This window comes from Alligator mississippiensis, chromosome 2 (genome assembly GCF_030867095.1).
Source record: "Alligator mississippiensis isolate rAllMis1 chromosome 2, rAllMis1, whole genome shotgun sequence".
NCBI classification, from domain to species: Eukaryota; Metazoa; Chordata; order Crocodylia; family Alligatoridae; genus Alligator; species Alligator mississippiensis.
The window spans coordinates 289384964-289410916 of NC_081825.1; the positions used below are offsets into that span (position 1 = coordinate 289384964).

The following is a 25953-nucleotide window of genomic DNA, read 5'->3' on the forward strand; positions in this document are numbered from 1 at the left end:
AGCTCACTGAACTTTATTTAAAGCAACCCTGCTGCGATTTCTAAGCCCAGGGACACTGATACATGAGACGCTCCAGGCACTTTAAATAAAGCGCCCCCCCGACTCCCAGAGCATATATGACCAGGTTCAGCAGAGAATTACACTTACCCCAACCTTTCCTTAGGTCTGTAAGCAATGTCTGAAATACTCTGCACTGCAGTTTCCAGAAAAAAAGACTGATCACAACAATAATGTTACCGCATTTATTATCCATACAGTGAATTTACTGTGAATTGCGAATATATTTGACATTGTAATAATACATGTACAGTGAATGCTATCAGGTATGTACCTTTTTGTTTGGTTGTGCACTTGAGAGAGGCTTTAATATAAACAAAAAAGTATATAACTATATACATCTTATTTTTCTAGAAAAGCTTTGGAGTGATTCCACTGAAGTGCTATAGATCATATGCTTCATTCTGTGCATTAACTCATTTGGTATATTTGTATATACATCATGAACCTTATTACCCCCAATTTTTGTTACTCTCCTCAGTTGCCATCCTTTATTTTAGCATTTTGATACAAATCAACTATATAGCTTTTCACAACAGTTTTTTTTGGCTTTTAAGACTAAACAGTAACCACCCTATTAACCAAAAAAAAAAAAAAAAGGAAAAAAGTATTGCCCTAGCTATTATTTCTGTTTGTTCTACATTTTAAAATGACCGTGGAATACACATATAATTCTATCTGACATAAAGAAAATATATTTAAAAAAGCAATTTCAGGATGGAAATACATTTTAAAATACAATCGAAACAGGTAAATATGTTTCAAGTCCTCGTAGCAGTAGCTTCATACTCTTTTCGGCAAATAATCTACAGCCTAAACATAATTGGCATGTTTTAGACATCTAGAATGAATCAGTCTTTTTAGTGTCTTTGCTCCATTCGATGGTTTATTTTGCATGATCAAGAGAATTGTGACTGAACTTTATTAATTAACTATGAACACCTCATTTTCCTTAGTCGTTGTTTCTTCTGGAGCAAATCCTAGAAACAAATATCTTTAACAGGAGCTACTATATGACACATTTATGTACTTGGAAATGCAACTGTAGTGAAGAATATTCTTTAGACTCGATACATTTCAGTTCCATTTTCAGTTCGTTGAAAACTCTTGGAGAAGGTAACATATTTCTGCGTGTCTTTTTTTCTAATACAGTCTGCTTCCAAATTTCCAATATGTGTTTCAGTCAAGAAAAGAAATCCTCATTTGGTTTCATCTTTAGGAATATTTTATTGACTAGCTCTTTCCTCTTCCAACAATATTAGTTCTGTTCTTGCTGAAGATGTAACTATAGCACCAGAATCTTGAACATCTGATGAGGTCCCTGTTTCGTTGTCTTCACTTTTTGTTGTTGCTTCTTTAGGCGATAAGCTTTCTTTTGCATCAAAAAATGTATCATGAGTCTCTGAGGGACTTTCTTCATCTGAACTTTTCCTTTCTTTTAGATTTGTCTCTTCCTTGTCAACCATCTTGGCCTTTTTTGATGGAGATGTAAAACCTAGTTTGGGGAATCTAAACCATCCGGTTTTTTCAGTCTGCTTCGAAGAGTCAGTATCTGACGTTGATGTATCAGCAGGTTGTGTTTCTTCTGGTTTTTTTACTTCGGTTTTGGAATCCAAGCTTGTGTCATCAACAGAGGAAGAAAATCCAATGCTTGGAAGCCAAAACTTGAATCTTCCAGGAGATCTTTTACTATCAGGTTTTTCTTTTTGATCCTTCATATCTTTTTTTTCATCTTCTGGTACTTCAGCTACTTCACTGTCTTTAGAAAGAGGAGATACAGTTACTTCTTCTGGTTGCTTATCAAGAGGACCTTCTTCCAATTTGCTGGAAGGCTGTACTTCAACCGCAAAGCTTTTCAGTTCTGGCAAACTAACGTTGACAGACACTGCCATACCAGATACTTCAGTCTCGCACTGTGGCTTATCAAGTAATTCATGCTCAGCAGTATCAGTCCTTTCCATTGCTGTTCCTGAACTGTCATCAGACTGTTTAACTTGGTGAACTTCACTCTCAAACTCAGCACTTTTATATTCTGTATATGACTGCTGTTTGACCGGTATATCTAAGTTAATCTGCGATTCAGGAATCTTCGCTTTGAGAAGTGAAAAGCCAAAAGCAGCAGTTTTAATTTCTGATGGAAGAATCTCAGATTCTTTCACTATCTGAGTGGAGTAAGTTTCATGTTTTTCAATGTCAATACGTCCAGATTCAACATCACCCTCAGTCTTTATTTGTTTGCTCTCTACATGCGACCTTGGACTGTCTAGTGCTGCTTTTGGAATACAAAACTCTGCGGCAGGCAACATCATTTCTACCTGTGTTGTTTTAATATCAAGCTCAGTTGATGGTGGAAAGATGGCTGTTGACCTTTGTATAGTCCCACCTACAGCCTCTAGTATTTCTGGAGGGACTGCACTTCCCACTTCTAGTATTTGTGCTTCAGTGTCAACAGCAGCTCCTTTGGCATCTATTGTCATTTTGGATGTTGAAACATCAACTTCAGGAGGGAGTGCACTGTAAGTGAAACTTGGTATTCTCAATTTGGGAATTTTAACATTGATCTCTGGCTCACGTTGTTGGTCTGTACTGTCCACTGACATTCTGGTTGATGGTTCCTTAAGTTCTGTCTTTGGACCTTTCAGATCAATGGATCCTTCCTCTTTTTGAAACTGGATTTCTGCTATACCTATTTCAGTTTCAGGCAGTGAAACATCTCCTGTTTCCTTTGTTGCAGACCACCCAAGTGAAGGTACACTGAATTTGGGGATTTTGAATTTACTTTCTTTTCCTTGGACGTCCTTTCCTGCAGATTTGATCTCACCCTTTCCCTTTTCAGTTTTAACTGACGTAGTTAGGCCTTGAATGTCCAGTTCTGCCTTTGGAAAAGCAAAGTCTGATTTCCCTTGTGTTCCATCCACGGTAATTTCACCCGGTGCTGCTCTGACTCCTGTGTCTGGACTCTTCACTTCAATGTGACATTCTGCTGACGGGACCTCTACACACTCTGATTTGGCTTTGTGTTCTTGAAGGGTCAGATCGTATCTGGGAAGCGTAATGGTTTTCGAAGCACTAATTTCTGATGCTGTGAGTTCTACCTGAGGACCTGCAGTTTTTGGCACGTGAACTTGTAATTTTTGTCCGTCAGCACTGCGCTTAACTACATCAGCATAAGTTTCAGTTTTTGGAAAACTCATGTCAATGCCTGATTTTTCTGCAGTTAGTGAAACATCTGCTTCAAACTTTGACAAACTGACATCAGAACTCTTTATTTTGGGTACTGAAACTCCCAATTTTGGAATCTCTTCTTGAACAGATTTCATTGTGCTTTCCAAAACAGCTTTTCCAGCAGCAGATTCAGCATCTACCTGTGGCAACAAGTTTGCATTTTCAGGAGCACTTATTTCACCTTGTATTTCCACAGAAGGAACACTTATTTGAGCCTTTTCCAGACTTCCTTCAAAGTCAACGTCACTTTTTTTTTCCTTTGAAGATGAACGACCAAATGTTGGCATTCTGAATTTGGGCATTTTAAACCAGCCCTGATGTTCTCCAGTCTGAATTTCTCCAGACTTTGTTTCATGTTCTCCTTCCATTTTTATATCTTTCCCCTCGGGGCTTAGAATTGCCACCTCTGCCGTTGAGTCAGAAACCGATGGGAGACTAATGTCCACCTTTGGAGCCTTAATGTCAGCTGCAGGCAATGGACCCGTTTTGATTTTTTCAGCTGAAGCCTCTAGTCCTTCACCAGAAACATCAGATTTAACTTTTGGTACTGAAGTGTCCATTGCAAGATCAGTAATATCTGTTGTCAATTTAAGCTGAGGAACCTCAGCTTCCATTTTGGGTAAACTGATCTCCATCTCAGGCCCTTTCCCTTTTGTAAGGGAGATTCCAAACTTCGGCTTCTGGAATCCAGGCATTTTAATTTTCCCTTCAAGATCTTCCACTTTCGCCTCTGCTCCATCCACAGCTGACGGTCCTTCAACATCAGATTCTGGACTCTTCAGCTTAATGGATGCTTCTTTTTCAGGAAGCTTAATATCTGTTTTCAGACTGATATCTTCACTGCCAGACCCTAATATCAGGTCAGCTTGATAGACGCCCGCATCAAGTGCAGGAAGAGTGGTGTCAGCCTTTGATAAGCTAACATCTATGTCTACTTTCGGGGGTTTGATCTCTGGTTTGGAAAATTCTAAAGTAGGGATTTTCACTTTTGATGGTTTTATGCTTATTTGTGTCCCCTCGTCCATGCTTTCGCTACGACTGCTTTCTATATCGGGTATCTGTACTGAGTCATCTCTATCAGCTTCCCCTTTTGGCAGATTAACCTGAGATTTCGGAACCTTTATTTTAGAGAGTGATATTTTAGGCATGGCAAACTGAGGCTTTTTCATTTGACTTTTTTGTTCTTCTTTTCCAGTTGATACTTTAATATCAGGATCTACACTAGAACCCTGATCCTCAGCTGGAATTACTGTTAGCTTGGGGTCTATTTTGCCTGGAGCTACAGTAATTTCACATTCTTCCAGTGCTTCTGAATCAGCTTTAACAGTTGTTTCCTTCTTTGGTGACCAATTAAATGATGGTAGTTTAAATTTTGGCAGTTTGAAATGCCCTTCTTTCTCATCTCCATCTGCATCTCCAGGTTTGATTTCTCCTTCAGGCTTTACTGCCATATCAGAATCTTGAATCTCGGCCTTGGGAATAGAAACATCAACTGATGGAAGCCTAACGTCAACCTTTGCTGCTTTAAACTCAGTTTCAGACATTTGATGCATTTTGATTTTATAGCTTGCAGCTTCTGTTTCTGCACCAGGGATGACAGACTTAACTTCTAAAGTTGGTGCTTCCACAGCAATTTCAGTAATATCAGTCATCACTTTCAGGTGAGGAACCTCAGCTCCCGATTCAGCCTCCATCACTTTCCCTTTAGAATGTGAAATGCCAAACTTTGGCTTTTGCAATTTGGTCATTTTGGTCTTCCCTTCAAGGTCTTCAACTTTTATTTCTACTCCACCCTCACCAATACCAGCTGATGGTCCTGCAAATCCTGTTTCTGGACCCTTCACCTGTATGGAGCCTTTTGCTGTTGGAATTTTGATATCGGAGGCTGACAGGCCGATACCATCGTCAGTAGACCTCAATTTCAGGTCAGCTTCTTGAAGGCTTACATCACAAGTAGGAACTGCAACATCAGTTTTAGGGGAGCTGATGTCCAGGTCCTGTCTGGTGGCTTTGATTTCTGGTTTGGAAAATTCCAAAGTAGGGATCTTAACTTTTGGCATTTTTATGCCTACTCCGGCTTTATCTCCACTGCTTCCTTTCCCTGACATCTGTAGCAAACCATCTCCTTCTGTTTCTAGTGTTGAGCCACTAGTATCAGTGTCTATTTTGACTTTGTGACCCTTCATCTTAGGAAGTGAGATCTTTGGCATGATAAACTGAGGCTTTTTCATTTTGCCCTTTTCACCATCCTTTCCTAAAGATACCTCACTATCCAGTTCCACACTTAGTCCCTGACTTTCAGGGGCAGTTTGTATTATTTCAAATGATTCTGTTTCTCCGGATGGTGAGGTCAAGATACGCCCCTCCAGGGTTCCTTCAATATCAGATTGAACAATGGCTTCTTTCTTTGGTGACCAACTGAAAGAGGGCAGTTTAAATTTGGGCATTTTGAACTTGCTTTCCTTGCCTTCAGGGTCTTTTTCTTCTAATTTAACTTCACTCTCTCCCTTTACTGCTTTACTTTCCAAATCTGGTCCATGAATGTCCATCTCTGCCTTTGACATTTTAACATCATCTAATGGGAGACTGATGTCCACACTTGGTGCTTTCCCTTCAGCTTTAGGCTTATGAGGCATTTTGAGCATTGGCATTGGCAATATTAAGTCTGACACTTCAATTTCTGAACTAGATACTTTAGATTTAATATCAAAAGATGGAGTATCAATTGATATGCTGGTGACATCAGCTGCCAACTTTGCTACAGGAGTCTCGGTCTCTGTTTCAGTTAAGTTGAGATCTGTCTTCCCGACTTTACCCTGACTCAGAGAAAAACCAATTTTAGGTTTATGAAACTTGGGTTTTTTAACCTTCCCTTCCAAACCTTCAACATTAACATCTGTATCATCCACAGAAATATCAGCATCCACTTCTGCATTCTTCAGCTCACCAGAACTTTGTGTTGCTGCAACTTGAGTTTCACCCTGAGAAAGCGTTACGTCACTAATGGCAGTGTCAGATTTGATCTCAGGGACTTCAACACTCACTTGATACTTAGTAAGCATAACATCAACACTTGGTAAACTGGATTCCTGGTCCGACTTTAGGGAACTAATATCAAGCTTAGAAAAGCCCAAACTAGGAATCCTAAATTTAGGTAAATTAATATTAACACCGCCAAGATCTCCTTTCACATCAGGAACATCAGCACTGCTTCCTGCACTCGAAATCAGGATTGGCTCTCCTTCCACAATTATATCAGGATCCACTTTAGATTCAGAAATCTCTTCTTCTAATTTGGGATGACTCCCTGGCATTTTGGAAATTTTTGAAAGTGATACCTTAGGCATTCTAAAATGAGGCATCTTCATTTTCCCCTTCTCCCCCTCTTTGCTGGCAGACACCCCAATGTCAAGGTCCATACCAGGAGCCTGGATCTCAGCGGCAAGCGCGCTGGCCTCTCCTTCCACGCTGGCTGCTGGCAAGGTCACTTGGGGCCCGGTGAGGCTCACCTCCACATCGGCTGCTCCCACCCGGGCCTCTTTGGAGCTGGACCAGCCAAAAGAAGGCATGCCAAATTTGGGCATTTTGAACTTGCTGTCTTTGCCTTTGGCCTCTTTCTGACCCGCTTTGATTTCACCTTCAACCTCCATCTTCCCAGCAGCAACTTCCAGCCCACCAACCTCCACATCGACTTTTGGCAGACAGATGTCCACCGATGGAAGGCTGACGTCCATCTTCGGGCCTTTAATGTCAGCTTTTGGCATTTGGGGCATTTTCAGGGATGGCATTTGCACTTTCCAGCTGGAGATGTCGGTTTCAGTGTCTGGAAGCTCGGCTTTCACCTGGACATCGGGGGTCTCCAGTGACAGGACCGCCCCCTCGGCTGTCACTTTGGCCTGGGGAAGATCCCCTTCCACCATAGGTAGGTTGATCTTGCCTTCTGGCACATTCCCTTTGGGGAGGGAAACTCTAAACTTTGGCTTGTCAAATTTAGGCTTCTTAATCTTCCCTTTCAGGCCCCCAGTGTCCAGCTCGGCACCGCCCAATGCAATCTGGGCAGATGGTGCTTCGGCATCAGTATGGGGCATCTTCACATCCAAGCTCTCTTCCAGTGCAGGAGCCTTCACATCTGGCATGGTGATGCTGATATCACCATCCAAGGGGTCCACCTTCAGGTCCGCTTGGGGAAGGCTGACCTCACAGGTGGGAAGGGTGACGTCGACTTTGGGGAAGGTGATGTCCACGTCTAGTTTGGGTGCTTTGATGTCGGGTTTGGAGAATCCAATACTAGGCATCTTGACTTTTGGCATGTGTATTTTCATCCCTGTACCCTCGGCTTTCCCTGCAGGCATGTCGATGCTGCCCTCTGGAGCTGGGACCTTCACTGCTAAGTCTCCCCCTCTCATTTCAGCTTGGGTGTCGGGAAGTGAAACATCAGCCTCGGCCTTGGGCGGGCTGACCTGCACATGTGGCATCTTCACCTTGGGAAGCGTCACGCTTGGCATCTTCATTTTCACCTTCTCCCCCTCTTTGCTGGCAGACACCCCAATGTCGAGGTCCACACCGGGAGCCTGGATCTCAGCGGCAGGTGCACTGACCTCTCCTTCCACGCTGGCTGTCGGCAAGGTCACCTGGGGCCCGGTGAGGCTCACCTCCACATCGGCTGCTCCAATCTGGGCCTCTTTGGAGCTGGACCAGCCAAAGGAAGGCATGCCGAATTTGGGCATTTTGAACTTGCTGTCTTTGCCTTTGGCCTCCTTCTTGCCCACTTTGATTTCACCTTCGACCTCCATCTTCCCAGCAGCAACTTCCAACCTTTCAACCTCCACCTCAACCTTTGGTAGGTTGACATCCATCTTCGGGCCTTTGAGTTCAGCTTTTGGCATTTTGGGCATTTTCAGGGATGGCATTTGCACTTTCCAGCTGGAGATGTCGGCTTCGGTGTCTGGCATCTCGGCTTTCACCTGGACCTCGGGGGTCTCCAGTGAAATGACCGCCCCCTCGGCTGTCACTTTGGCCTGGGGAAGGTCCCCTTCCACCGTAGGCAGGCTGATCTTGCCTTCTGGCATAGGCCCTTTGGGGAGGGAGACTCCAAACTTTGGCTTGTCAAGTTTTTGCTTCTTAATCTTCCCTTTCAGGCCCCCAGTGTCCAGCTCGACACCACCCAATGCAATCTGGGCAGATGGCGCTTTGGCATCAATCAGGGGCGTCTTCACATCCAGGCTGCCTTCCAGTGCAGGAGCCTTCACATCTGGCGTGGTGATGCTGATATCGCCGTGCACAGGGCCCGCCTTCAGGTCCGCTTGGGGAAGGCTGACCTCACAGGTAGGCAGGGTGACATCGACTTTGGGTAAGGTGACGTCCACGTCGAGTTTGGGCGCTTTGATGTCGGGTTTGGAGAATCCCATACTAGGCATCTTGACTTTTGGCACGCGCATTTTCATTCCCATGCCCTCAGCTTTGCCTGCAGGGATGTCGATGCTGCCTTCTGCAGCTGGGACCTTCACTGCTAAGTCTCCCTCTTTCATTTCAGCTTGGGTGTCGGGAAGTGAAACATCAGCCTCAGCCTTCGGCAGGCTGACCTGCACGTGTGGCATCTTCACCTTGGGAAGCGTCACGCTTGGCATCTTCATTTTCCCCTTCTCCCCCTCTTTGCTGGCAGACACCCCAATGTCGAGGTCCACAACGGGAGCCTGAATCTCAGCGGCAGGCGCGCTAACGTCTCCTTCCACGCTGGCTGCTGGCAAGGTCACCTGGGGCCCGGTGACGCTTACCTCCACAAGGGCTGCTCCCACCTGGGCCTCTTTGGAGCTGGACCACCCAAAGGAAGGTATGCCGAATTTGGGCATTTTGAACTTGCTGTCTTTGCCTTTGGCCTCTTTCTCGCCTGCTTTAACTTCACCTTCGACGTCCATCTTCCCAGCAGCAACTTCAAGCCCTCCAACCCCCACATCGATTTTTGGCAGACTGACGTCCACCGATGGCAGGCTGACGTCCATCTTCGGGCCTTTGATGTCAGATTTAGGCATTTTGGGCATTTTCAGGGATGGCATTTGCACTTTCCAGCTGGAGACGTCGGCTTCAGTGTCTGGAACCTCTGCTTTTACCTGGACCTCGGGGGTCTCCAGCGACACGACCATCCCCTCAGCTGTCACTTTGGCCTGGGGAAGGTCCCCTTCCACCGTAGGCAGGCTGATCTTGCCTTCTGGCATAGGCCCTTTGGGGAGGGAAACTCCAAACTTTGGCTTGTCAAATTTTGGCTTCCTAATTATCCCTTTCAAGCCACCGGTGTCCAGCTCAGCACCGCCCAATGCAATCTGGGCAGATGGCGCTTTGGCATCAATCTGGGGCGTCTTCAAATCCAGGCTGCCTTCCAGTGCAGGAGCCTTCACATCTGGCGAGGTGATGCTGATGTCGCCGACCACAGGGCCTGCCTTCAGGTCCGCTTGGGGAAGGCTGACTTCACAGGTGGGCAGGGTGACGTCGACTTTGGGTAAGGTGACGTCCACGTCGAGTTTGGGCGCTTTGACGTCGGGTTTGGAGAATCCCATACTAGGCATCTTGACTTTTGGCATGTGCATTTTCATTCCCGTTCCCTTGGCTTTGCCTGCAGGCATGTCGATGCTGCCTTCTGCAGCTGGGACCTTCACTGCTATGTCTCCCCCTCTCATTTCAGCTTGGGTGTCGAGAATTGAAACGTCAGCCTCGGCCTTCGGCAGGCTGATCTGCACGTGTGGCATCTTCACCTTGGGAAGCATCATGCTTGGCATCTTCATTTTCCCCTTCCCCCCTTCTTTGCTTGCAATGTCGAGGTCCACACCGGGAGCCTGGATCTCAGCAGCAGGCGCGCTGACCTCTCCTTCCACGCTGGCTGCTGCCAAGGTCACCTGGGGCCCGGTGAGGCTCACCTCCACATCGGCTGCTCCCACCCGGGCCTCTTTGGAGCTGGACCAGCCAAAGGAAGGCATGCCGAATTTGGGCATTTTGAACTTGCTGTCCTTGCCTTTGGTCTCTTTCTTGCCTGCTTTGATTTCACCTTCGACCTCCATCTTCCCAGCAGCAACTTCCAGCCCTCCAACCTCCACATCGACGTTTGGCAGACTGACGTCCACCGATGGCAGGCTGACATCCATCTTCAGGCCTTTGATGTCAGCTTTTGGCATTTGGGGCATTTTCAGGGATGGCATTTGCACTTTCCAGCTGGAGCCGTCGACTTCGGTGTCTGGCACTTTGGGTTTCACCTGGACCTCGGGGGTCTCCAGCGACATGACCGCCCCCTCGGCTGTTACTTTGGCCTGGGGAAAGTCCCCTTCCACCATAGGCAGGCTGATCTTGTCTTCTGGCATGTGCACTTTGGGGAGGGAAACTCCAAACTTTGGCTTGTCAAATTTTGGCATCTTAATCTTCTCTTTCAGGCCTCCTGTGTCCAGCTCAGTGCCACCCACTGCAATTTGGGCAGATAGCGCTTCGGCATCAATCTGGGGCGTCTTCACATCCAGGCTGCCTTCCAGTGCAGGAGCCTTCACATCCGGTGCAGTGATGCTCATATCACCGTCCACAGGGCCCGCCTTCAGGTCTGCTTCGGGAAGGCTGACCTCACAGGTGGGCAGGGTGACGTCTATTTTGGGTAAGGTGATGTCCACGTCTAGTTTGGGTGCTTTGATGTCAGGTTTGGAGAATCCCATACTAGGCATCTTGACTTTTGGCATGTGCATTTTCATTCCCGTGCCCTCAGCTTTGCCTGCAGGCATGTCGATGCTGCCCTCTGGAGCTGGGACCTTCACTGCTAAGTCTCCCCCTTTCATTTCAGCTTGGGTGTCGGGAAATGAAACATCAGCCTCAGTCTTCGGCAGGCTGACCTGCACGTGTGGCATCTTCACCTTGGGAAGCGTCACGCTTGGCATCTTCATTTTCCCCTTCTCCCCTTCTTTGCTGGCAAACACCCCAATGTCGAGGTCCACACTGGGAGCCCGGATCTCAGCGGCAGGCACGCTGACCTCTCCTTCCATGCTGGCTGCCGGCAAGGTCACCTGGGGCCCGGTGACGCTTACCTCCACATCGGCTGCTCCTACCCAGGCCTCTTTGGAGCTGGACCAGCCAAATGAAGGCATGCCGAATTTGGGCATTTTGAACTTGCTGTCTTTGCCTTTGGCCTCTTTTTCGCTCGCTTTGATTGCACCTTCGACCTCCATCTTCCCAGCAGCAACTTCCATCCCTCCAACCTCCACATCGACTTTTGGCTGGCTGACGTCCACCGATGGCAGGCTGACATCCATCTTCCGGCCTTTGATGTCAGCTTTTGGCATTTGGGGCATTTTCAGGGATGGGATTTGAACTTTCCAGCTGGAGATGTCAGCTTCGGTGTCTGGCACCTCTGCTTTCACCTGGACCTCGGGAGTCTCCAGTGACATAACCGCCCCCTCAGCTGTCACTTTGGCCTGGGGAAGGTCCCCTTCCACCATAGGCAGGCTGATCTTGCCTTCTGGCACGTGCCCTTTGGGGAGGGAAACTCCCAACTTTGGCTTGTCAAATTTTGGCTTCTTAATCTTCTCTTTCATGCCGCCGGTGTCCAGCTCAGCACCGCCCAATGCAATCTGGGCAGGTGGTGCTTTGGCATGAATCTGGGGTGTCTTCACATCCAGGCTGCCTTCCAGTGCAGGAGCCTTCACGTCTGGCGTTGTGATGCTTATATCTCCGTCCACAGGTCCTGCCTTCAGGTCTGCTTGGGGAAGGCTGACCTCGGAGGTGGGCAGGGTGACGTCGAGTTTGGGGAAGGTGACGTCCACGTCGAGTTTGGGCGCTTTGATGTCAGGTTTTGAGAATCCCATACTAGGCATCTTGACTTTTGGCATGTGCATTTTCATTCCCATGCCCTCAGCTTTGCCAGCAGGCATGTCAATGCTGCCCTCTGGAGCTGGGACCTTAACCTCTAAGTCTCCCCCTTTCATTTCAGCTTGGGTGTCGGGAAGTGAAACATCAGCCTCAGCCTTCGGCAGGCTGACCTGCACAGGTGGCATCTTCACCTTGGGAAGCGTCACTCTTGGCACCTTCATTTTCCCCTTCTCCCCCTCTTTGGTGGCAATGTCGAGGTCCACACCCGGAGCCTGGATCTCAGCGTGAGGCGTACTGGCCTCTCCTTCCACGCTGGCTTCCGGCAAGGTCACCTGGGGCCCCGTGAGGCTCACCTCCACATCGGCTGCTCCCACCCGGGCCTCTTTGGAGCTGGACCACCCAAAGGAAGGCATGCCGAATTTGGGCATTTTGAACTTGCTGTCTTTGCCTTTGGCCTCTTTCTCGCCCACTTTGATTTCACCTTCGACCTCCATCTTCCCAGCAGCAACTTCCAGCCCTCCAAACTCTACATCCACTTTTGGCAGACTAACGTCCCCCGATGGCAGGCTGACGTCCATCTTTGGGCCTTTGAGTTCAGCTTTTGGCATTTTGGGCATTTTCAGGGATGGCATTTGCACTTTGCAGCTGGAGACGTCGGCTTCGGTGTCTGGAACCTCCACTTTCACCTGGACCTCGGGGGTCTCCAGTGACATGACCGCCCCCTCGGCTGTCACTTTGGCCTGGGAAAGGTCCCCTTCCACCATAGGCAGGCTGATCTTGCCTTCTGGCACAGGCTTTTTGGGGACAGAAACTCCAAACTTTGGCTTGTCAAATTTTGGCATCTTAATATTCTCTGTCAGGCCCCCAGTGTCCAGCTCGGCACCGCCCAATGCAATCTGGGCAGATGGCGCTTCGGCATCAATCTGGGGCATCTTCACATCCAGGCTGCCTTCGAGTGGAGGAGCCTTCACATCCGGTGTGGTGATGCTGATATCACCATCCACAGGGCCTGCCTTCAGGTCCGCTTGGGGAAGGCTGACCTCACAGGTGGGCAGGGTGATTTGGACTTTGGGTAAGGTGACATCCACGTCGAGTTCGGGTGCTTTGATGTCGGGTTTAGAGAATCCCATACTAGGCATCTTGACTTTTGGCATGTGGATTTTCATTCCCGCTCCCTCTGCTTTGCCTACAGGCATGTCAATTCTGCCCTGTGCAGCTGGGACCTTCACTGCTAAGTCTCTTCCTCTCATTTCACCTTGGGTGTCAGAAAGTGAAACATCAGCCTCGGCCTTCGGCAGGCTGACCTGCACGTGTGGCATTTTCACCTTGGGAAGCGTCACGCTTGGCATCTTCATTTTCCCCTTCTCCCCATCTTTTCTGGCAGACACCCCAATGTCGAGGTCCACACCTGGAGCCTGGATCTCAGCGGCAGGCACGCTGACCTCTCCTTCCACGCTGGCTGCTGGCAAGGTCACTTGGGGCCCGGTGAGGCTCACCTGCACATCAGCTGCTCCCACCCGGGCCTCTTTGGAGCTGGACCAGCCAAAGGAAGGCATGCCGAATTTGGGCATTTTGAACTTGCTGTCTTTGCCTTTGGTCTCTTTCTCCCCTGCATTGATTTCACCTTCGACCTCCATCTTCCCAGCAGCAACTTCCAGCCCACCAACCTCCACATCGACTTTTGGCATACTGACATCCACCGAAGGCAGGCTAATGTCCATCTTAGGGCCTTTGAGGTCAGCTTTTGGTATTTGGGGCATTTTCAGGGATGGCATTTGCAGTTTCCAACTGGAGACATCGGCTTCGGTGTCTGGCACCTCGGCTTTCACCTGGACATGAGGGGTCTCCAGCGACACGACCGCGACCTCGGCTGTCACTTTGGCCTGGGGAAGGTCCCCTTCCACCATAGACAGGCTGATCTTGCCTTCTTTCACGTGCCCTTTGTGGAGGGAAACTCCAAACTTTGGCTTGTCAAATTTTGCCATCTTAATCTTGCCTTTCAGGCCCCCGGTGTCCAGGTCAACACCACCCACTGCAATCTGGGCAGATGGCGCTTCAGCATCAATCTGGGGCGTCTTAACATCCAGGCTGCCTTCCAGTGCAGGAACCTTCACATCTGGCGTGGTGATGCTTATGTCGCCGACCACAGGGCCTGCCTTCAGGTCCGCTTGGGGAAGGCTGACCTCACAGGTGGGCAGGGAGACGTCGACTTTGGGTAAGGTGACATCCACATCGAGTTTGGGCGCTTTGACGTCGGGTTTGGAGAATCCCATACTAGGCATCTTGACTTTTGGCATGTGGATTTCTATTCCTGTTCCCTTGGCTTTGCCTGCAGGCATGTCGATGCTGCCTTCTGCAGCTGGGAACTTCACTGCTATGTCTCCGCCTTTCATTTCAGCTTGGGTGTCGGGAATTGTAACATCAGCCTCGGCCTTCGGCAGGCTGACCTGCATGTGTGGCATCTTCACCTTGGGAAGCGTCACGCTTGGCATCTTCATTTTCCCCTTCTCCCCCTCTTTGATGGCAATGTCGAGGTCCACACTGGGAGCATGGATCTCAGCGGCAGAAGTGCTGACCTCTCCTTCCACGCTGGCTGCCGGCAAGGTCACCTGGGGCCCGGTGAGGCTCACCTCCACATTGGCTACTCCCACCCGGGCCTCTTTGGAGCTGGACCACCCAAAGGAAGGCATGCCGAATTTGGGCATTTTGAACTTGCTGTCTTTGCCTTTGGCCTCTTTCTCGCCCCCAATGATTTCACCTTCGACCTCCATCTTCCCAGCAGCAACTTCCAGCCCTCCAACCTCCACGTCGACTTTTGGCAAACTGACATCCTCCAGTGGCAGGCTGACATCCATCTTCGGGTCTTTGAGGTCAGCTTTTGGCATTTGGGGCATTTTCAGGGATGGCATTTCCACTTTCCAGCTGGAGATGTCGGCTTCGGTGTCTGGCACTTTTGCTTTCACCTGGACCTTCGGGGTATCCAGTGACACGACTGCCCCCTCAGCTGTCACTTTGGCCTGGGGAAGATCCCCTTCCACCACAGGCAGGCTGATCTTGCCTTCTGGCATGTGTTCTTTGTGGAGGGAAACTCCACTCTTTGGTATGTCAAATTTTGGCTTCTTAATCTTCCCTTTCAAGCCGCCGGTGTCCAGCGCGGCACCGCCCACTGCAATCTGGGCAGATGGTGCTTCGGCATCAATCTGGGGTGTCTTCACATCCAGGCTGCCTTCCAGTGCAGGAGCCTTCACATCTGGCGTGGTGATGCTGATGTCGCAGACCACAGGGCCTGCCTTCAGGTCCGCTTGGGGAAGGCTGACCTCACAGGAGGGCAGGGTGACGTCGACTTTGGGGAAGGTGACGTCCATGTCGAGTTTGGGCGCTTTGATGTCAGGTTTGGAGAATCCAATACTAGGCATCTTGACTTTTGGCATGTGGATTTTCATTCCCGTTCCCTCGGCTTTGACTGCAGGCATGTCGATGCTGCCCTCTGCAGCTGGGACCTTCACTGCTAAGTCTCCCCCTCTCATTTCAGCTTGGGTGTCGGGAAGTGAAACATCAGCCTCGGCCTTCGGCAGGCTGACCTGCATGTGTGGCATCTTCACCTTGGGAAGCGTCACGCTTGGCATCTTCATTTTCCCCTTCTCCCCCTCTTTGCTGGCAGACACCCCAATGTCGAGGTCCACACCCGGAACCTGGATCTCAGCGGGAGGCGTACTGGCCTCTCCTTCCACGCTGGCTGCTGGCAAGGTCACCTGGGTCCCGGTGACACTCACCTCCACATCGACTGCTCCCACCCGGGCCTCTTTGGAGCTGGACCAGCCAAAGGAAGGCATGCCGAATTTGGGCATTTTGAACTTGCTGTCTTTGCCTTTAGTCTCTTTCTCACCCCCTTTGATTTCACTTTCTACCTCCATCTTCCCAGCAGCAACTTCCAGCCCTCCAACCTCCACATCGACTTTTGGCAGACTGACGTCCACCGATGGCAGGCTGACGTCCATCTTCGGGCCTTTGATGTCAGCTTTTGGCATTTGGGGCATTTTTAGGGATGGCATTTGCACTTTCCAGCTGGAGACGTCAGCTTCAGTGTCTGGAACCTCAGCTTTCACTTGGACCTCGGGGGTCTCCAGTGACACGACCGCCCCCTCAGCTGTCACTTTGGCCTGGGGAAGGTCCCCTTCCACCGTAGGCAGGCTGATCTTGCCTTCTGGCATAGGCCCTTTGGGGAGGGAAACTCCAAACTTTGGCTTGTCAAGTTTTTGCTTCTTAATCTTCCCTTTCAGGCCCCCAGTGTCCAGCTCAGCACCGCCCAATGCAATCTGGGCAGATGGCGCTTCGGCATCAATCTGGGGCGTCTTCACATCCAGGCTGCCTTCCAGTGCAGGAGCCTTCACATCTGATGCAGTGATGCTCATATCACCGTCCACAGGGCCCGCCTTCAGGTCTGCTTCGGGAAGGCTGACCTCGCATTTGGGCAGGGTAACTTCGGCTTTGGGTAAGGTGACATCCACGTCGAGTTTGGGCGCTTTGATGTCAGGTTTGGAGAATCCCATACTAGGCATCTTGACTTTTGGCATGTGCATTTTTATCCCTGTGCCCTCGGCTTTAACTGCAGGCATGTCGATCCTGCCTTCTGCAGTTGAGATCTTGACTGCTAAGTCTCCGCCTTTGATATCAGCTTGGGTGTCGGGAAGTGAAACATCAGCCTTGGCCGTAGGTAGGGTGACCTGCACGTGTGGCATCTTCACCTTGGGAAGCGTCATGCTTGGCATCTTCATTTTCGCCTTCTCCCCCTCTTTGCTGGCAGACACCCCAATGTTGAGGTCCACACTGGGAGCCTGGATCTCAGCGGCAGGCGCGCTGACCTCTTCTTCCACGCTGGATGTCGGCAAGGTCACCTGGGGCCCGGTGAGGCTCACCTCCACATTGGCTGCTCCCACCCGGGCCTCTTTGGAGCTGGACCACCCAAAGGAAGGCATGCCGAATTTGGGCATTTTGAACTTGCTGTCTTTGCCTTTGGCCTCTTTCTCGCCTGCTTTAAATTCACCTTCGACGTCCATCTTCCCAGCAGCAACTTCCAGCCCTCCAACCTCCATGTCGACTTTTGGCAAACTGACATCCTCCGGTGGCAGGCTGACATCCATCTTCGGGTCTTTGAGGTCAGCTTTTGGCATTTTGGGCATTTTCAGGGATGGCATTTCCACATTCCAGCTGGAGATGTTGGCTTCGGTGTCTGGCACTTTGGCTTTCACCTGGACCGCTGGGGTCTCCAGTGACACGACCGCCCCCTCGGCTGTCACTTTGGCCTGGGGAAGATCCCCTTCCACCATAGGCAGGCTGATCTTGCCTTCTGGCATGTGCTCTTTAGGAAGGGAAACTCCAAACTTAGGTTTGTCAAATTTTGGCTTCTTAATCTTCCCTTTCAAGCTGCCGGTGTCCAGCGCGGCACCGCCCACTGCAATCTGGGCAGATGGTGCTTCGGCATGAATCTGGGGTGTCTTCACATCCAGGCTGCCTTCCAGTGCAGGAGCCTTCACATCTGGCGTGGTGATGCTGATGTTGCCGACCACAGGGCTCGCCTCCAGGTCTGCTTGGGGAAGGCTGACCTCACAGGAGGGCAGGGTGATGTCGACTTTGGGGAAGGTGATGTCCATGTCGAGTTTGGGCGCTTTGATGTCAGGTTTGGAGAATCCCATACTAGGCATCTTGACTTCTGGCATGTGGATTTTCATTCTCGTTCCCTTGGCTTTGCCTTCAGGCATGTCGATGCTGCCCTCTGCAGCTGGGACCTTCACTGCCAAGTCTCCGCCTTTCATTTCAGCTTGGGTGTCAGGAACTGAAACATCAGCCTCGGCCTTCGGCAGGCTGACCTGCACATGTGGCATCTTCACCTTGGAAAGCGTCACGCTTGGCATCTTCATTTTCCCCTTCTCCTCCTCTTTGCTGGCAGACACCCCAATGTCGAGGTCCACACCAGGAGCCTGGATCTCAATGGGAGGCGCGCTGACCTCTCCTTCCACACTGGCTGCTGGCAAGGTCACCTGGGGCCCAGTGAGGCTCACCTCCACATCGGCTGCTCCCACCCGGGCCTCTTTGGAGCTGGACCACCCAAAGGAAGGCATGCCGAATTTGGGCATTTTGAACTTGCTGTCTTTGCCTTTGGCCTCTTTCTCACCCCCTTTGATTTCACTTTCTACCTCCATCTTCCCAGCAGCAACTTCCAGCCCTCCAACCTCCACATCGACTTTTGGCAGACTGACGTCCCCCGATGGCAGGCTGACGTCCATCTTCGGGCCTTTGATGTCAGCTTTTGGCATTTTGGGCATTTTCAGGGATGGCATTTGCACTTTCCAGCTGGAGACGTCGGTTTCGGTGTCTGGCACCTCAGCTTTCACCTGGACCTCGGGGGTCTCCAGTGAAACGACCGCCCCCTCAGCTGTCACTTTGGCCTGGGGAAGGTCCCCTTCCACCGTAGGCAGGCTGATCTTGCCTTCTGGCATAGGCCCTTTGGGGAGGGAAACTCCAAACTTTGGCTTGTCAAGTTTTTGCTTCTTAATCTTTCCTTTCAGGCCCCCAGTGTCCAGCTCAGCACCACCCAACGCAATTTGGGCAGACGGCGCTTCGGCATCAATCTGGGGCGTCTTCACATCCAGGCTGCCTTCCAGTGCAGGAGCCTTCACATCCGGTGCAGTGATGCTCATATCACCGTCCACAGGGCTCGCCTTCAGGTCTGCTTTTGGAAGGCTGACCTCGCATTTGGGCAGGGTGATGTCGACTTTAGGTAAGGTGACATCCACGTCGAGTTTGGGCGCTTTGATGTCAGGTTTGGAGAATCCCATACTAGGCATCTTGGCTTTTGGCATGTGCATTTTTATCCCTGTGCCCTCGGCTTTAACTGCAGGCATGTCGATCCTGCCTTCTGCAGCTGAGACCTTCACTGCTAAGTCTCCGCCTTTCATCTCAGCTTGGGTGTCGGGAAGTGAAACATCAGCCTCGGACTTAGGGAGGCTGACCTCCACGTGTGGCATCTTCACCTTGGGAAGCGTCACGCTTGGCATCTTCATTTTCCCCTTCTCCCCCTCTTTGCTGGCAATGTCGAGGTCCACACTGGGAGCCTGGATCTCAGCAGCAGGCGTGCTGACCTCTCCTTCCACGCTGGCTGCTGCCAAGGTCACCTGGGGCCCGGTGAGGCTCACCTCCACATCGGCTGCTCCCACCCGGGCCTCTTTGGAGCTGGACCAGCCAAAGGAAGGCATGCCGAATTTGGGCATTTTGAACTTGCTGTCCTTGCCTTTGGTCTCTTTCTTGCCTGCTTTGATTTCACCTTCGACCTCCATCTTCCCAGCAGCAACTTCCAGCCCTCCAACCTCCACATCGACGTTTGGCAGACTGACGTCAACCGATGGCAGGCTGACATCCATCTTCAGGCCTTTGATGTCAGCTTTTGGCATTTGGGGCATTTTCAGGGATGGCATTTGCACTTTCCAGCTGGAGCCGTCGACTTCGGTGTCTGGCACTTTGGGTTTCACCTGGACCTCGGGGGTCTCCAGCGACATGACCGCCCCCTCGGCTGTTACTTTGGCCTGGGGAAAGTCCCCTTCCACCATAGGCAGGCTGATCTTGTCTTCTGGCATCTGCACTTTGGGGAGGGAAACTCCAAACTTTGGCTTGTCAAATTTTGGCATCTTAATCTTCTCTTTCAGGCCTCCTGTGTCCAGCTCAGTGCCACCCACTGCTATTTGGGCAGATAGCGCTTCGGCATCAATCTGGGGCGTCTTCACATCCAGGCTGCCTTCCAGTGCAGGAGCCTTCACATCCGGTGCAGTGATGCTCATATCACCGTCCACAGGGCCCGCCTTCAGGTCTGCTTCGGGAAGGCTGACCTCACAGGTGGGCAGGGTGACGTCTATTTTGGGTAAGGTGATGTCCACGTCTAGTTTGGGTGCTTTGATGTCAGGTTTGGAGAATCCCATACTAGGCATCTTGACTTTTGGCATGTGCATTTTCATTCCTGTGCCCTCAGCTTTGCCTGCAGGCATGTCGATGCTGCCCTCTGGAGCTGGGACCTTCACTGCTAAGTCTCCCCCTTTCATTTCAGCTTGGGTGTCGGGAAGTGAAACATCAGCCTCAGTCTTCGGCAGGCTGACCTGCACATGCGGCATCTTCACCTTGGGAAGCGTCACGCTTGGCATCTTCATTTTCCCCTTCTCCCCCTCTTTGCTGGCAAACACCCCAATGTCGAGGTCCACACTGGGAGCCTGGATCTCAGCGGCAAGCGCGCTGACCTCTCCTTCCATGCTGGCTGCCGGCAAGGTCACCTGGGGCCCGGTGACGCTTACCTCCACATCGGCTGCTCCTACCCGGGCCTCTTTGGAGCTGGACCAGCCAAATGAAGGCATGCCGAATTTGGGCATTTTGAACTTGCTGTCTTTGCCTTTGGCCTCTTTTTCGCTCGCTTTGATTGCACCTTCGACCTCCATCTTCCCAGCAGCAACTTCCATCCCTCCAACCTCCACATCGACTTTTGGCTGGCTGACATCCACCGATGGCAGGCTGACATCCATCTTCTGGCCTTTGATGTCAGCTTTTGGCATTTGGGGCATTTTCAGGGATGGCATTTGAACTTTCCAGCTGGAGATGTCAGCTTCGGTGTCTGGCACCTCTGCTTTCACCTGGACCTCGGGAGTCTCCAGTGACATAACCACCCCCTCAGCTGTCACTTTGGCCTGGGGAAGGTCCCCTTCCACCACAGGCAGGCTGATCTTGCCTTCTGGCACGTGCCCTTTGGGGAGGGAAACTCCAAACTTTGGCTTGTCAAATTTTGGCTTCTTAATCTTCTCTTTCAAGCCGCCGGTGTCCAGCTCAGCACCGCCCAATGCAATCTGGGCAGGTGGTGCTTTGGCATGAATCTGGGGTGTCTTCACATCCAGGCTGCCTTCCAGTGCAGGAGCCTTCACGTCCGGCGTTGTGATGCTTATATCTCCGTCCACAGGTCCTGCCTTCAGGTCTGCTTGGGGAAGGCTGACCTCGGAGGTGGGCAGGGTGACGTCGAGTTTGGGGAAGGTGACGTCCACGTCGAGTTTGGGCACTTTGATGTCAGGTTTCGAGAATCCCATACTAGGCATCTTGACTTTTGGCATGTGCATTTTCATCTCCGTGCCCTCGGCTTTGCTTGCAGGGATGTCGATGCTGCCCTCTGCAGCTGGGACCTTCAATGCTAAGTCTCCCCCTTTCATTTCAGCTTGGGTGTCGGGAAGTGAAACATCAGCCTCAGCCTTTGGCAGGCTGACCTGCATGTCTGGCATCTTCACCTTGGGAAGCATCACGCTTGGCATCTTCATTTTCCCCTTCTCCCCCTCTTTGATGGCAGACACCCCAATTTCAAGGTCCACACCGGGAGCCTGGATCTCAGCGGCAGGCGCGCTGACCTCTCCTTCCACACTGGCTGCCGGTATGGTCACGTGGGGCCCGGTAAGGCTCACCTCCGCATCGGCTGCTCCCACCCGGGCCTCTTTGGAGCTGGACCACCCAAAGGAAGGCATGCCAAATTTGGGCATTTTGAACTTGCTATCTTTGCCTTTGGCCTCTTTCTCGCCCCCTTTGATTTCACCTTCGACCTCCATCTTCCCAGCAGCAACTTCCAGTCCTCCAACCTCCACTTCGACTTTTGGCAGACTGACGTCCACAGATGGCAGGCTGACGTCCATCTTCGGGCCTTTGAGTTCAGCTTTTGGCATTTTGGGCATTTTCAGGGATGGCATTTGCACTTTCCAGCTGGAGATGTCGGCTTCGGTGTCGGGCACCTCTGCTTTTACCTGGACCTTGGGGGTCTCCAGTGACATGACCGCCCCCTCTGCTGTCGCTTTGGCCTGAGGAAGGTCCCCTTCCACCATAGGCAGGCTTATCTTGCCTGCTGGCACAGGCCCTTTGGGGAGGGAAACTCCAAACTTTGGCTTGTCAAATTTAGGCTTCTTAATCTTCCCTTTCAGGCCCCCAGTGTCCAGCTCGGCACCGCCCAATGCAATCTGGGCAGATGGCGCTTCGGCATCAATCTGGGGTGTCTTCACATCCAGGCTGCCTTCCAGCGCAGGAGCCTTCACATCCAGTTCAGTGATGCTGATGTCCCCGGCCACAGGGCCTGCCTTCAGGTCCGCTTGGGGAAGGCTGACCTCGCAGGTGGGCAGGGTGATGTCAACTTTGGGTAAGGTGACATCCACGTCGAGTTTGGGCACTTTGATGTCGGGTTTGGAGAATCCCATACTAGGCATTTCAGCTTGGGTGTCGGGAAGTGAAACATCAGCCTCGCCCTTAGGTAGGCTGACCTGCACGTGTGGCATCTTCACCTTGGGAAGCGTCACACTTTGCATCTTCATTTTCCCCTTCTCCCCCTCTTCGCTGGCAGACACCCCAATGTCGAGGTCCACACCGGGAGCCTGGATCTCAGCGGCAGGCGCGCTGACCTCTCCTTCCACGCTGGCTGTCAGCAAGGTCACCTGGGGCCCCGTGAGGCTCACCTCCACATCGGCTGCTCCCACCCGGGCCTCTTTGGAGCTGGACCAGCCAAAGGAAGGCATGCTGAATTTGGGCATTTTGAACTTGCTGTCTTTGCCTTTGGCCTCTTTCTTACCCATTTTCATTTCACCTTCGACCTCCATCTTCCCAGCAGCAACTTCCAGCCCTCCAACCTCCACATCGACTTTTGGCAGACTGACCTCCACCGATGACAGGCTGACGTCCATCTTCGGGCCTTTAATGTCAGCTTTTGGCATTTGGGGCATTTTCAGGGATGGCATTTGCACTTTGCAGCTGGAGACGTCGGCTTCGGTGTCTGGCACCTCTGCTTTTACCTGGACCTCAGGGGTCTCCAGCGACATGACCGCCCCCTCAGCTGTCACTTTGGTCTGGGGAAGGTCCCCTTCCACCATAGGCAGGCTGATCTTGCCTTCTGGCATGTGAACTTTGGGGAGGGAAACTCCAAACTTTGGCTTGTCAAATTTTGGCATCTTAATCTTCTCTTTCATGCCTCCAGTGTCCAGCTCGGCACCACCGAATGCAATCTGGGCAGATGGTGCTTCGGCACCAATCTTGGGCGTCTTCACATCCAGGCTGCCTTCCAGTGCAGGAGCCTTCACATCTGGCGCAGTGATGCTGATATCGCCGTCCACAGGGCTCGTCTTCAGGTCCCCTTGGGGAAGGCTGACCTCACAGGTGGGCAGGGTGACGTCTACTTTGGGTAAGGTGACGTCCACGTCTAGTTTGGGCGCTTTGATGTCGGGTTTGGAGAATCCGATACTAGGCATCTTGACTTTTGGCATGTGCATTTTCATTCCCGTGCCCTCGGCTTTGCCTGCAGGGATGTCGATGCTGCCTTCTGCAGCTGGGACCTTCACTGCTAAGTCTCCCCCTTTCATTTCAGCTTGGGTGTCGGGAAGTGAAACATCAGCCTCAGCCTTTGGCAGGCTGACCTGCACGTGTGGCATCTTCACCTTGGGAAGCGTTTCGCTTGGCATCTTCATTTTCCCCTTCTCCCCCTCTTTGCTGGCAGACACCCCAATGTCGAGGTCCACACCGGGAGCCTGGATCTCAGCGGCAGGCACGCTGACCTCTCCTTCCACGGTGGCTGCTGGCAAGGTCACCTGGGGCCCGGTAAGGCTCACCTGCACATCAGCTGCTCCCACCCGGGCCTCTTTGGAGCTGGACCAGCCAAAGGAAGGCATGCCGAATTTGGGCATTTTGAACTTGCTGTCCTTGACTTTGGTCTCTTTGTCACCTGCTTTGATTTCACCTTCACCCTCCAGCTTTACTTTTGAGTCTCTTTGTATTCCCTTTATGTCCGTGCTTTCCCCGAGATCTGGAGCTTTTTCATCCGGCTCAGTGATGTCAACTTCAATGGCCACTGGTCCTTGTTTCATGTCCACTTGGGGAATACTGACCATGCAGGTGGGTAGGGTGACGTCTACGTTTGGTGCTTTTATATCCGGTTTGGGAAATCCCATTTTTGGCATCTTTACTTTCTTCTTATGGATTTTCATGCTTTTTCCCTCAGTTTTTCCTGTAGTTATCTCAGTGCTGGCTTCCAGCTCTAGGGCTTTTACTGCTAAATCTTCCTTTTTCATTTGAGCCTGGGTCTTTGGCAGTGAAAGTTCTGGCTCTTCCTTCGACACAGTGACCTGCACTTGCCCAATGTCGAGGTCCAGACTTGGAGCCTGTATGTCAGTTCCTTTCAGTGTTATGTCTCCTTCTGCTCTAGCTGTTGGTATAGACATGTGTGCTGTTTTGAGTTGTGCCTCACCAGCTACTTCTGCACTTGTATCTTTTGTAGTAGACCAAGTAAATGTAGGTAATCTGAGCTTTGGCATTTTGAATTTGCTCTCTTTTCCTTCTGTATCTTTTTCTATTATTTTTACCTCACTTTCAAGATGTATAATTTTATCTTCATCAGGTGGGAATTTAGATGCCATTTGTGACTTTTTCACTGAAATCTCCGTTGATGGGATGCTGATGTCTGCCTTCGTGACTTTAAGGTCCATTTCAGGTTTTTGGGTCATTTTCAGGGATGGCATTTGCATTTTCCATGCTGAGTCTTCCGGCATTAGTTCCATGATATCTGATTTTACTTCATTTTTTGTTGCTTCCATTTTTATTCCAACCTCTTCAGTTTTCTGTGTTGTCTTTGGAATGTCAGTTTCTAATTTTATTAAAGTGATTTCACTTTCTGGTCCTTTCCCTTTTGGAATTGCTAATCCAACCTTTGCTTTTTGTTGTTTTGATATTTGAGTCTCATCCTCCGCCTGCCTTTCTTTTGAATCTGCTTCTTGTGGTGTTTTGCTTTGTTCTGTCTTTGCTATTCCTATTTCTAGTCCCTTTACGTGAATTGAACTCGGAGGTGTATGGCCTTTAATCTCTCTTTGTATTAGGCCTGCTCCTTCAGGTTGTAGTTCTATTTTGGTTGGTTTTTGAATTTGTATTTGTTCAGAAGAACCTTTTTGTTTCTTCTTTCGTGTTCTTGGTAAAGCCTGAGGTATTTGTTTGCTTGGTGTTTCTGAAATTGTTTTTTCTATCTGTGTTTTTATAACAGGTACTTCTTGTTGTATATCAATGTGCTTTGATGTTGCTTTCTGGCCTTTTTGTTTTCTGATGCTAATTTCAACTTCAGGGCATTTTTTTGTATGGATCGGTAAACCATTTTCCATGTCTTTTTTGATGCTGCCATGTATTTCACCTGTTTGTATTTCAAGCGGAGAAGTAGTGTACTCAACGGTTAATATTTCTGGTGTCTCCATGCTGATATCTTCTCTCTGTTTTTTATCCTTTCCAGGATGTATCACACTTTTTATTTCTGATCTCTGCTTGTCTTCAATGTCTGTTTTTGTTTTATGCATCTTGAATCCAATGTTAGGGAACTTCAGTTTCTTTTGGCTTCCTTTTTTTTGGATTTTTTCTTGTTGAAATTGAGACTCGGTATCAGTGCTTGTTGGGGAAATATCCTGTAGGGTGTGCTCATATGCATCTGATGTACTATGAGATCTTCTGTGCCCCAAGATCTTTTTATTTTTAATTGACTGGAATTTTGGCCACGACAGTCTCTCTTTTTTGGGTCGCTTTGTTCTTCCCACTCTTTGTTTTACAATTAACTTTTCTTGGTCTTCTTCTGAGATTGTCTTTTCTGAAATTTGCATTGTTTCTTCAGGAATATATTCCCTTTGTTCTTTTCCCTAAAGAAGAAGGCAATTCTAGTGAATGTTTCTAAGAAATAAATACAATTTTGGTCTTTTTTGTTTAAAATTTGTCTCCCCTTAGAGAAAAAACAAGCTGAAAATTAAGTTAAAAGTTACATGGCAT

General features: G+C 50.3%; 1 protein-coding gene across 2 annotated transcripts in view; it reads right to left on the bottom strand.

Moving 5' to 3' along the window:
* Positions 1–228: 228 nt before the first annotated feature.
* LOC102575423 (protein AHNAK2) overlaps positions 229–25953 on the bottom strand; it is a 67766-nt gene continuing 42041 nt past the window's right edge. For both annotated transcript variants that reach the window (XM_059723294.1, XM_059723295.1), the window contains exon 7: positions 229–25826. In XM_059723294.1, the coding sequence (XP_059579277.1) occupies positions 1284–25826 (24543 nt within the window). In that variant the 3' untranslated portion in view covers positions 229–1283. The remainder of the gene's footprint in view (positions 25827–25953) is intronic.